At 31.7% G+C, this 13,303-nt stretch overlaps 1 protein-coding gene across 1 annotated transcript in view; it reads left to right on the forward strand.

Annotated features, from left to right (window-relative positions):
* LOC111642195 (TBC1 domain family member 7-like) overlaps positions 1 to 10,639 on the forward strand; it is a 46,722-nt gene extending 36,083 nt beyond the window's left edge. The window contains exon 8 of the mRNA XM_023388495.1: positions 10,041 to 10,639. Coding sequence (XP_023244263.1) covers positions 10,041 to 10,118 — 78 coding nt within the window. The 3' untranslated portion in view covers positions 10,119 to 10,639. The remainder of the gene's footprint in view (positions 1 to 10,040) is intronic.
* The last annotated feature ends 2,664 nt before the right edge of the window (positions 10,640 to 13,303 follow it).

The raw sequence follows: 13,303 nt of genomic DNA on the forward strand, positions 1-13,303 counted from the left end.
ATGAAGAAACATAATTGGATATTACATACTTTTTTCATTTTAGAAGAATATTATCATTTTAGAAAAATATTTTTATCAATGTTTGTTAAAATTAATTTAATTTCCAAAAATTTAGATTTTAAAGTATTTATAGGATATATAGACCGAACAGCATATTATTTAGCGCAAATAATTAAACAGAAAAATTATGAATAATATTTGTCCTAAATTTTTCTATTTCTATGTTCGACAACAGATGGCGATCCGATCGACAGGTTAAATTAATTTAATACGGTATATTCGTGTGTATACGTTATGTAATAAAGGATTTATAAAAATATTTGGCTATTGTTGGGCACTTTGTATACAAATAAATTATCAACAGAAATATAATCTCTACTCATTAACATGAAATCCTCTTTTCTTAGTCGCCATATTTGATAAGGTGATTTAATGTTTTACTACTTCTTGTTAGCTGAGTTATAAGCAAAAAACTATTTCATTGACTCTCGTTCATACTTTATTTACAATGAAAGCTTATACGATAGCCGGATGGTCGAGTGATTTTAAGGGCAGTACGACCTGGAAAACCCGGAAGGGTCGAAAATCATAGGAATTTTTTGGGGTTAGTTCGTAGGCCCTGTCCACGCGTCACCCCCATTGTAAACTTGGCCAAACTCGTAACAAAATTGCTAAAAAGGTCCTCTTATCGCCCACGGGGCAGAGTTTAATGAAATTTTATGTAAAAGTAGAGAGGTTGAGGCGCACGTTTTAAACGTGTAAACGTGTACGTGTGACGTTCGGCGCCGCTTTCCCGTAAGCCTAAAAGTTTGACGATGGTGTTTGGAATGTCGAGCGTGATTCCACCGACTATCCAAACACCATTGTCAAACTTTTAGGCTTACGGGAAAGCGGCGCCGAACGTCACACGTACACGTTTACACGTTTAAAACGTGCGCCTCAACCTCTCTACTTTCTCATAAAATTTCATTAAACTCTGCCCCGTGGGCGATAAGAGGACCTTTTTAGCAATTTTGTTACGAGTTTGGCCAAGTTTACAATGGGGGTGACGCGTGGACAGGGCCTACGAACTAACCCCAAAAAATTCCTATGATTTTCGACCCTTCCGGGTTTTCCAGGTCGTACTGCCCTTAAAATCACTCGACCATCCGGCTATCGTATAAGCTTTCATTGTAAATAAAGTATGAACGAGAGTCAATGAAATAGTTTTTTGCTTATAACTCAGCTAACAAGAAGTAGTAAAACATTAAATCACCTTATCAAATATGGCGACTAAGAAAAGAGGATTTCATGTTAATGAGTAGAGATTATATTTCTGTTGATAATTTATTTGTATACAAAGTGCCCAACAATAGCCAAATATTTTTATAAATCCTTTATTACATAACGTATACACACGAATATACCGTATTAAATTAATTTAACCTGTCGATCGGATCGCCATCTGTTGTCGAACATAGAAATAGAAAAATTTAGGACAAATATTATTCATAATTTTTCTGTTTAATTATTTGCGCTAAATAATATGCTGTTCGGTCTATATATCCTATAAATACTTTAAAATCTAAATTTTTGGAAATTAAATTAATTTTAACAAACATTGATAAAAATATTTTTCTAAAATGATAATATTCTTCTAAAATGAAAAAAGTATGTAATATCCAATTATACATTTTATTATAAAAACAAAAATATTTACATTATTAATTTAAAATTAAAAATTTTAAACAAAATATATAACGCCATCTAGTGTGTGAAAAGATAATTACCGAACAGATAGATTTGATTTACATCAAATCATATGAAATATTATATTTAATAAATTTTTTCTATTACTGTATTATAAAACGTTAAACCTAACTCTTATTTCAATACGTTAAATAATAATATCAATTATTTTTTAGGAAAGAAATTAAAATATATTAAGAATAGGCAGCGTGAAAGTAACGCAATTTCCATTTAACTTTCAAATGACCTTGAGCGTCACGTGCCAGTGCATTCGCTTTAAAAGCGAGTTTTCATGTACTATACTCTATAAAAAAGAAAGAAAACAAAAATAAACATAAACAAAATTACTAAATTATTATCCTAACACATTGAAAGGTTGATAAATAAATAAACCGATTTTCTATTCTTCAAACATTCTGGAGTCATAACGTTGATGTATATGGCATTTCTCTTGGTTTCACTTCTCTGACTTTCGGATTTCGTATTAATTAAGAGATGAAACCACTTTTCTGATCCAAAAAAAGCAATGGTAGATTGCTTCAGGGATAAATCAGAACCGTTTACTTTTTTTTACCCAGGATCATTCTAGGATCTCATCGTTGATATTTGTATTGTCATTGAGGGAGCGTTGAGACCGATTTTGTCGAGCCTATAAGCTATGATGATAGCTTATAGAAAGGTTGGCTCACCTGCCGAAATCGCCCATCCCTCATGCCACTTCTTTATACTTATATATTTCACTTAACAGAACTGCAATAATAATAATAATAAATTTTCTTTTGATGGCATGACTTTGCCAACAATTCAGTGGAATTTGCCATCATTGGAGGGGAGAGGTGCCTTCTCAAATCTCCACTAAACCCCACACTTTCTTGTGTGATGTACTCAATTTTTAGATTTAGAAAGTGGTTTCGTCTTGATAGGCAGTACAGTCGCCCCCCATAACACTGTTAATTATTCCGTTTTATATGAATTCCATGTTGTACGAGTCACTTAGATTTTACAAATACGTGTGCCGGGCTGTGAACGGCTCACGTATTTGTAAAATCTAAGCGACTCGTACAACATGGAATTCATATAAAACGGAATAATCAACAGTGTTATAGGGAATCGACTGTAGAATAAAAAGAAATGGGAGAGTTTTGAGTGTCGAATGAATGCTAACATTCATTGGATACTCATCTCTGTGTAAGAGATTAATGATGTGTAATGATTTCTTAGCTTTTAATTTACGGCAGGAAGGTTTCTTTATTATAAATAAGATATTTGAACAGTGACATTGAAAATGCAATACGATTTCCGTCAGTGGGATCCCGAAACATCTTTGGAGTATACAACAAAGCAATATTTTCTTTTGCATGATCGTTTTAATATCCTAAACAATTATAATTAAATTTGTTTATGTTCACTTTTATTTGATTTTCTGCCTTTTACTTTCCCGACTGTTGTGTACGCGTAACAAGAGAAATTTGACACGATTCCAATACTTTGTTGGAATCGTGTCAAATTTGTTCCTCCGGGTTTATGCAAACCTTTTGTATATTGTGTGGCTTGTGTATAAGGAGCATTGACACTATTAAATTTCGATGGTTAAAGGTCGAAGGAATGAAGAGATATGACACACGAAATGGTTCGTGTGTCATATCTCGAGAGGAATTGAATTTAATGTAGATTTTACTTGTTATTAGCATTTACAAATTTCTTATAAAACTCATCGCTACCCTGAAAATTCAACTTTTTACCATTTTATAATAATTAATAATATAAAAAATTTGTTATAACAAAATTTCATGAAAGATGGCGACACACATAATTTTATTTATTATGAATAATAATATAAAAGTTATTTTTTAAACCTCGCTCTGTGGGCGCTAAAAAACCTTTTCTTTGCCTAGCTTGATTCGATGAGATATATAACGGAGGATAGTGATAGTTCTATTGTATCTGAAAGTGATAGGGACGTGCTGCCCTACCACCTTGAGATCAAGAGGTTTTGGACTTTTGATCTTCTTAACACTAACTCAAAGCTGGGTTCTCAGAGAGGCGGGTTGACGCTTTAACCATCTCAGCCATCTCAGCCCTCTACAATGAACTAATATAGCAGGTTTCACTTTTTCTCATATTGGCATCTTAATGTATAATGGGGCCACCTTAACCAAGCGATTAAGGTGGTAGCCACCGCTCTTCCATCTGGGATCGACTCTGGATGGGTCGAAAAAGCTAGAAATTTTTTGGGGAGTGGTCTTTCTGGATAAGTCGGATTCTGTCCCTCATCACCCAACCGCCCCGTTGTGGGTCTAGCCGAAGTGATGATGGACTTGCTAAAACAGCCCTGTTTTTAGAAAGGAAAGAGGGCGGAGTTTAAAAATTTCCGTAGTGGTTGATCACAATGAGTAAAACGTTGAGAACTATGGTTTGGTTTGAAATATTCGTGAGAAACCTACGACGATTCAGATGGATTCGAATCTTTATCCATTATGATATAGATCGGGCTTTCTAGATCTTCAGTGCGTAAAGTAATGCCATTTTATTTTTCGATTTTTCTTTTCGATAAAACAACCGAATAATTTTTTAATAAGTCTGAGAAAACTTTTGGAAATCTTTATTTGTTTATGCATATCAGCTTTCATACTGTTATATTTTCATAATAAATGAACAATGATATTGGCCCTTATGAGTGAGGGATGAAGAACAAAACTGATCCAAATTATCTACTAGACTCAAAATTCCGCGAGAGATTATTAATCACACTCGATTTTGGATCACTCATAGGAAAAGTCATAACCGTAAACGATCGTTAGATTGATATAAAATACAGAATTAAAATGAAAAATTAATTTATAAATTGACTACAATATCTAGAAAACATTATGTAATTAAATTAAAAACTTAGAGACTTCAGAAATAGTAACGGAATTTTTAAAAATCTTTATACAGATCAGGTTTTCTCAAACTTTTCTTGTTGCAACTTTCCTTGAACTAAGAAATTTCATGCGTCTCCCTAAATAATGTAAATGACATTCTAGTTTATTTGAAAGCATATTTGAAGCTGACAATACAACGCAGATGTTATTGTAATGCACACGAATCTAAAGTTTAAACAACTATCAGCACACTTCTTGCGCATATTCTTTCTCTTCACTTTTGGACTCAAATTCAATTCGGTTTTTCATTATTTCTAAGAAATTTTTTATCACAAAAGCAAAAAAAAATTACCCACCAATGGCAAAGTGAATAAAACCACTGAATACGTTTTTAAAATTCCTTCCACTTCGTGGGCTCTAAGAGGGCCTTCTGTAGCAAGCCATTCTGAGGCTCATAATGGAGCGGCCAGATGCTGAGGGACGGTGCATATATCCGGATGAACCAATCCCGAAAAATTCGTGTGGTTTTTTCGATTCGTCCGGAGTCGATCCCGGGTCGTCCAGAACAGTTGACTGCCACCTTAACTGTTCGGGCATCCGACCATCAAATATTGATTTCGCCTCACCAGTAGTCACGTAAAATTTTCCGGGTTTTCTTCACTTGTCTAATACCCAAGTAGAAACCACTTTCCCGAAAACACTTGCCAAGATATGTCTTACACATATCTTGTCAAGTGTTGCGTTGCTTTCTTCCAACAATATCAAAAAACTTCCAAACCAAAATGAACTCTAGACAATATACAGTGTATATTGTCTAGAAAAGTTCGTGCACATTTAATCCTCATATTTACACTTAGCAAATTGAGATATTATGACTTCAATATGTAAAGCAAAGAAAATCAATCGGGTATTTTCCATTTTAGATTCTTTCCGCTATGGAAAAAGAAGGCTTTTTCCACTCTTATCGTAGATTCGGCTAGGCCCACAATGAAAACGGTTAGGTAGGGTTTTCCGGGTTTAATTTACGTGACCTAAATAGTGGCCAGTTTACCATTGAAAGTTTTTCTGAGGGCATCCGTCTTGACAGATCGCGCAAATCTTGACTTGCCTTATTTCATCGATTCAATCCTATTTAAGTTCTTACTCGATTTTTACCACATTATTGAAAACATTATTATTTCATAGAAATTTCAAATGATGAAAAAAGATATCCAGATGTAACCATTTCTTCAAGTTATAGTATAACCCCGATTTGCGGGAGTATATCTTTCCTAAAAAGCTCTTGTAAAACTAAATCTCGTAAATATTTTTAAATACTGCATTTTATTTATTGACATGGCACAAGAACTCATAGTTTCCTCTGGGGTCCTACCCCCTCCGAGCAGTGACTCAATTTGATCAGCAGTTTGAACAATCAACTGCTGTTCAAACTGACTCAAATTATTGCTCATAAACACTATAACTTGTGCCTCTGCTTCACTGGCTTAAAGGGGACATCTTTACAGATTAATACTAATGAACGATGGTTATATAGTACCGTTATAACTTACATTTATTCTCTTTCCTTTTGCTATGTCCGTTTGAGGAGTAGTCATAAATAAATATGTAATAAATTGTGAAATCAAACAGTTTTTAGATACGATATAAATTCAATGTTCAAGCGAATCAATAGATAAAACTAATGCAGTATACGGCATGAATACAGTATAATACCATGTTTTTACTTGTACTGCAATGTCATAAATGTGGCTCAACTACTTGTTAAAATGAAATACAATAGAACTTGGATAATTCGAATTTGTGGTTACTTCGAATATTTTTCCGGACTCTTGAATTTCCTATAGAAGTACTGTAAAAAATGCCTCTTTAATCCAAAGTTTTTTGGTTAATTCCAAGTAAAATTATGAGAAGGTTGCGAAAAGTCACCTGCAGTGTTGAGATAAAATATGTGTTTAGGCACTAGCTTTGGTAATCTTGATAGCACAGTGTTCAGCCACATTTGCTTCGACTTACATAAAAATGCACTTTTTTGCTTTTTGAGGAACAGGAAAACGTAAGTGAAACTGTATTTAAGACCCTCAATAAGAATTCATAACTCAGTAAGCTCGAGTTGCTTAACTTTTCCGGCGACATTTAAAACTATATTTGTGACGCCATCTATTATATTTTTAATTTTAAAAATAAAATCTCATATTATTAATTATTATAAAATGGCAAAAAGCTTTGNTTTTGTCCTTTAGGACAAAAATCGTTTCTTCATCTTCCTAAATGAATATATTATAAAAAAAAACTGTATAACATTCAAATTTATGTTAAAAAATCAATGGTTTTTTTATATTTGTAATATTCATTTGGGAAGGCAAAGCTGCCCTAAAGAAGGATGAAAATGTTTCTTCTTTTTAAATTAAACATTTGGCTGCCTGAAATAAACATTTTAGTATTGTTCATGAATTTTGGGCCTTATATTATTAAATTAGTTGATGTTGACTTCTATATAATGAACATTTGTAGCTTTGGTATTTCCTGCATTAAGCAATGACCAAACTGATGATAAATTATAAGCTGAATATTTCAGAAAGAACCAAACTTCCAGTGAGCTAAATTAATTTTATTTCAGTGAGCAATGCTTACCAGAGTTTCTAGTCAATGAAGTATGAAATAAAACAAAATATGTATCAGCTGGTGAAAGCAGAATTACAAGATAAAGTGAATATAATTGAATCTATGAGGGAAATCACAAAGTAACACTTCTTTACTAATAATAATTTGTATGTGCTGTTCTTGGTTAAAAAGTAAATGACCTGAAGCAAGAATATTGTAACAGTGATATTACACTTTTGAACAACTGCTGCTATCTCATGTCCAGGTGTCCAACCTGGACATGAGATAGCAGCAGTTGTTCAAAAGTGTCAATGCTAAATTTGTCTACACTTCAAAAGTAGAGGATGTGATTCTTTTTCTGTGGGTAATGGGTAAGAAATTGTCAGACATTCATGCTGAAATAGTCAAAATGTGTTCAGGATTGTCTGGACTCTGTAGAAAATGGAAATGTTTGCACAAGATCACCAATCTGTGAATGAACTATGTCCTGGGCAACCATTAAACACCACTACTCTAGAAAAAGTTGGTGGAAGAAGCATTAAGAAAAACTGCCATAATCACCTGAAGATTCTATCCAAACACTTTGACATTTTCTTTGGTCTGGCATATGACACTGTGCATGGAAAGCTTAGGTACAGATCAGTGATTGCTGAATACCTAGACAACTGATGAAAATGGAAACTTCCATCAGGGCAATGACTTGCTTGGACTATTTGGAATGATATCACCAAGAAGGGAACTAATTCATTGAAAGTGTCATCATTTGGTTCTCTGAAGAAATTTCTGGTTGGAAAGAGATTCAAATTAGATGATGATTATGTCGAAAATCAGTTCAAAACTGTCTCTATTTGTAAGAAACAGCATTACATACTGTGTTTCCCCGAAAATAAGACATCCTCAGAAAATAAGACCTAGCACGGGTTTTGCTGAATTGTGAAATATAAGACCTCCCCTGAAAGTAAGATCTAGCGAAGTTTTTTTAGTCATAACGGTCATCGACAGATGGTTGAAAGTGGCCGTTGGCTTTTTGAAAGTACAGCTACTGATTGGTCAGCAGACAATCACGCTACGCAGCATGATTTGCATAACACTATGGCTTGGAAATCACAGATTTGCATAACGTTACGGCTGGTGATCGCTAATTGGTCGGCCGGGAATCACACCCCATCACATTTGCATAGTGCTACGGTTCAGTAAGCACTAATTGGTCATCGAGCCCGATGTCGACGCTATGAGAAGGTTAAGATGAAGCGAGAGTGGGAAGTCCACTCCAGCACGGAAACTTCGTAAGTTCAGTTCAACACGACCGGATATACGTCACTCTCGTTTAAGTTAAACTTGGGAATTTTTTTGTTCAACAATAAATGTGAATTCTTCTTTATAGAAAAATAAGACATCCCCTGAAAATAAAACATAGTGCATCTTTGAGGGCAAAAATTAATATAAGACATTGTCTTATTTTCGGGGAAACATGGTATCAGGAATGTTTAACCTCATCATGTGCTGGGATAAATGCTTGAATCAATATGGTTCCAATGTGGGGATATAGATCACTAAGCATACTTCATTTTGCATATTCACTTATTTCAAATAAACACAACCCCTGTATATAAAAAATTTAGAGGTATTCTTTTTTGATTTCCCCTCATAGTATTGGGTTCTCAAATTTTTCTTAATATAGACTTATTAGAAAAGGACCTGATGAAAGAAATAGAATGACGAAAAAATGATGTTTATCACTTTGCTATTTAAATATTTATTTTAATTTGAAGAATATAAGAAAACATACTTTGTTAATTTTGAAGTTTTAGAGTACAGAATGATCATTTCCAAATTTTCAAAAAAGTAAGACATTGATAATGTAAGTAAACTTAGATTAGTTAGTAGATGATGGAATATGTACTACGTACCATAGTGAAATTTCACATGAGGAGTGCTTATTATGTCGGGAAGATCATTCAAACTTAACAGTACAATACACAAACCTACTGGTCCGTCTGCATATATGATATATGTCAGGGGTGGCCAACCTGCGGCTCGCGAGCCACATGCGGCTCTTTGAAGGATTATTTGTGGCTCTCGATAGATGTACCAGAGTTTCCTTTTCATTTTTGTGTTATTATATTTTAAAAAATTATTATCGTTCCGTGTGTGTTTCAAAATGTCTTTTAAATTACTAACAACAAATATGAAAGACTAAGTGCAACGTTGTAACAAATTTAATTTCCATCCAAGTTAACAATGATATGACTCATCGAAAACTGCGCGAACGAACATAAACAGTGGCGTAATCATCTGTTATCGACCGATTTTGAATTTGTAAACTGTCATTGCAACAGACAGTTGACATTGCATTGTGCTCTGGAGGAAACAATTTGTATCACTCTTGCTACGGATATAATTTGTAATCTGGAATTTTTTGCATACCTTTTTAATACGTATTTAATTGCGGCTCGCGAAAAATTTCAAATTTTGAAAAATGGCTCGGACTATCAAGGAGCTTGGCCACCCTGGATATATGTCAATAGGTTACCATGTACATGGCCTATAAGGAAATTTTTAAAACTTATCTTTTTCATCTGGTTGAGATATTTGGGATTCAGGTGTGAATTATGTTCATGCCACACCCCATAGTTTTCTATCACTATTATAAACCAGAAAACTTTTTTACTATCACTTACATCTTTCCATTAACTATTGGAATAAATGTATAGCTCAAATTGGTTTCTCATACAATGGGATATAGGTAAATTTTTGGCAATAAGTCTTGTAATAAAATTTTTTCAATATAATGAACAATAAAGTAAAAAATAAATTTATTTAAGATTTTTTACTCTTATAAATTAGGTTCCTGATGATACAGCAGATGTGGTAGCTAATAAAGCCTTAGAATTATGGCAAGTCAAACATAAAGAAGAGAGATAAAACTAAAAGACAAATTTTACATTTTCTATTAATATATTTGACTTTTTTTAAGTTGTAGTTTGCTATAAATTACATAAACACAAAATTTAAAACTACAAAACAATAAATTGCACTAATTCACTTGGATTTTTATTAGCGAGTTATACTATTATATATTATTTTAATTGTACTTTACACATGAATACTATTTTTTTTTTTTTTTAAATTATAGTCAAATGATATTCTAAAATAGCCAGAAAAACTTAAAAATTGAAGTAAATTGATGCAAAACTATTCGGATAAACTGATGTAGTAAAATATCATATTTTGACATGTGCATTGCCATTTGCATCAATACTGATTTTCATATTGTAGAGTAAAATAATAAGTAATTAAGGAAATAAAAGTATTGTGGTTTGCATGACTTAAATTTTCACAGAACAGAAATGAAAAAATTATTGCTGTTTGGAATCTTGTATCCATAAAATTGAGTAATTATTCTATTAAAATCTGTTTGATGTAATTAAATATTTAACAAATTATTTATTTATTATTTTTCAAAAATGTTAATATCTTAATTTTGTATTATACTTAATTCATATAAATAAATACTTTTTTAAACAAATGCATGTCTACAGGTTTCATTTTATTCACAATATTGATATTTAATAAGAAAGCTTCCTGTTAATTTTATTATTTTAATAAGACAGAAAATTTAAACTTACAATCCAAATTTACATTATTTTTGTTATTTTCATAAGATTATATATTTCTTATCATCCAGTATGTTAATATAATAAAAATATTCAAAATATGCATATACAATCAAATAGGTATTGAAATAACCAATAATTAGCACTGTGGCCTATCCCATCATACTACAGTTACTAACCTACTAAATACAAACACAAAATTATAAATAATTTTGAGAAAAAGTACTCACATATACAGTTATCTAGATATATCTCAAGGTTATGATTCTATTCTACCACAAGAGCTTTTGCACATCCTAAACAATAATTTTGACCTGGACCCAATATAACTTCATGGTTAAATAAATATTATCTATTGATATTATTTACTTATGAAATAAAAAGCAATTATTAGTCCTTTTAAGACTACATCCTTTATGCCAGTAGGAATTCAACAAGGTTCAGTCGTAAGCTACATATTTTTCATATCATACCTCAACAACACTTTAAATCAGTTTTCATCTCTAATAATAGCATACACCAATGATAAAAATTATAAATAATAACCTGAACATATAAAATATCTAGATAACCTTCCAGAATGTAAATAAGACAGTAACCAGTATTTTGCCTTGATAATATCCCAACTTGACTTTACAAACTCTTGTTAATCCAGTTAATGACTTAGGTATCATAATTGAACTTATCTTTATACCTCATAATAAAATAATAGAGATTGGCAATGTATAGAAGAAGAATACCATGGAGAAACTATCAATGCAATTCATCCAAACATGCCTATGCATCATTGTTTTTTTACAAATTTTCAAACGATTATCAACTGTTGTCTACTTGTATGGACTACTGCTTCAAATACAAAATAATTAAAGAAATTTCTAAAACATATTTTCTGTTGAACAAACTAGTCAACCTATCTTTTACCGATTCTCCTGATATTGCATGTAGGGGCCCAAACAAGTTTTGAGTTACTTATGATGATAGTAATCCATTAAAAAATTTGTGTTAAAATTCTTTCCCCTACATATATTCACTTTATGCATATTTAATTTTATTTCTTGTAATTATTTTTGCTTTTATATCCTCCCATTTTAGACGTGATATTTCACAAGATTTTCTTTTATAAATTCAATTAAAAATGTTGAAAATCTGTTATTTAAATTTGTAATGATTTTTTTACATTTGTATTTAGATTTTATGTTGTATAGTTTATATATCTTTCTTTTTAAATGTATACCTATGTGTTTCTTTATTGCCAATTTTTTAGTTTTTAATTGGGTATTTCCTCATTGTTAATGTGGGGACTGGCATATTTGTCCTGTCAGACATTGCCAGGTATGTATCTTTTGTTTAAAAATAAAGTGAAATTACAGTTGAAATATTGATATCAGAAAATAATTTCAGAGCACATTGAACAATTTTAATTTCTCAAGCAGTTGTTTCCATAGTTATATTCTAATGAAATAATCAAACTTATTGTTTGTGTGTAAACGAAATTCTGAATTTGTGCATTTGTTCCTCTTAAGAGCCAAATCAAGTCCAATATAAAATGAGAAATTAGATATATCAATAAGATGGCAATTCCAAATTTGGCAAAAAATGTTTAAAAAAATATTTTTTGATATCTAAAATTTAATTCCCATGCAATCTATATTGGAATAAAAATGTTTATAAAACAAATCACACTTCAAACAAGAATTTTAAAATGAGCATTGTAAGGCAATAGTGCACAAATGCTATAATGTGACCATAATTTGGTCTATTAAGGGCAGACTTAACTCACGGTAGGATCGGTCATTGAGGCGAGCAATGGAAAATATTCTTCCAAACATATCAGAGCAACAATAAATTATGATCTGGATATAATTACTTTCCAATTTAGATTCGGACTCAGAAATTCATGGTAGACTGCCCTACTATAAAGATGAAGTTAAGATTCAATGTAACATATTTGTTCATATTTAAAATGTCTAGTAATAGTAATTCTTTTTACATCTATGTCCTTACTGTTTTACATTTATGTGTATATACTGTCTACTTGGATCTTATTGTTTCATATTAATACAACATCAATACCGACAAAGTATCCATCGAATACTGTCAGTATTGGCATCATATTAATATTAGACAATAAAGGAAATAATGTCGTAAACCTGCCGAGCGGGGCCTTCGGGTCTGAAACACAGCGCGTATGGGTGAAAATAGATATTTTGTTTCTACCATCAAATAAGATCTACTCTCTTTGCTAATTGGAAACTACACCATTATAATAAGTCCTGTCAAGGTCCAAGTACAGTATATATACAGAAATATTAAATCTAGTAATAATTCTTACATCAGTACAAAGTCTGCAACTTTGGGTATTTGAAGTCATAAAACCACAGCAGTAAATTTCCAAACAAAATGAACAGTTTACAGCAATTTTAATTTTCATAAAAATTAAATTTTATTCCCACTAAAACTCTCCTAACTTTCTTAATAAATAGTTTGTATTTT

Source organism: Centruroides sculpturatus, unplaced genomic scaffold (genome assembly GCF_000671375.1).
Source record: "Centruroides sculpturatus isolate CEXI.00-Female unplaced genomic scaffold, Cexi_2.0 scaffold1694, whole genome shotgun sequence".
NCBI classification, from domain to species: domain Eukaryota; kingdom Metazoa; phylum Arthropoda; class Arachnida; order Scorpiones; family Buthidae; genus Centruroides; species Centruroides sculpturatus.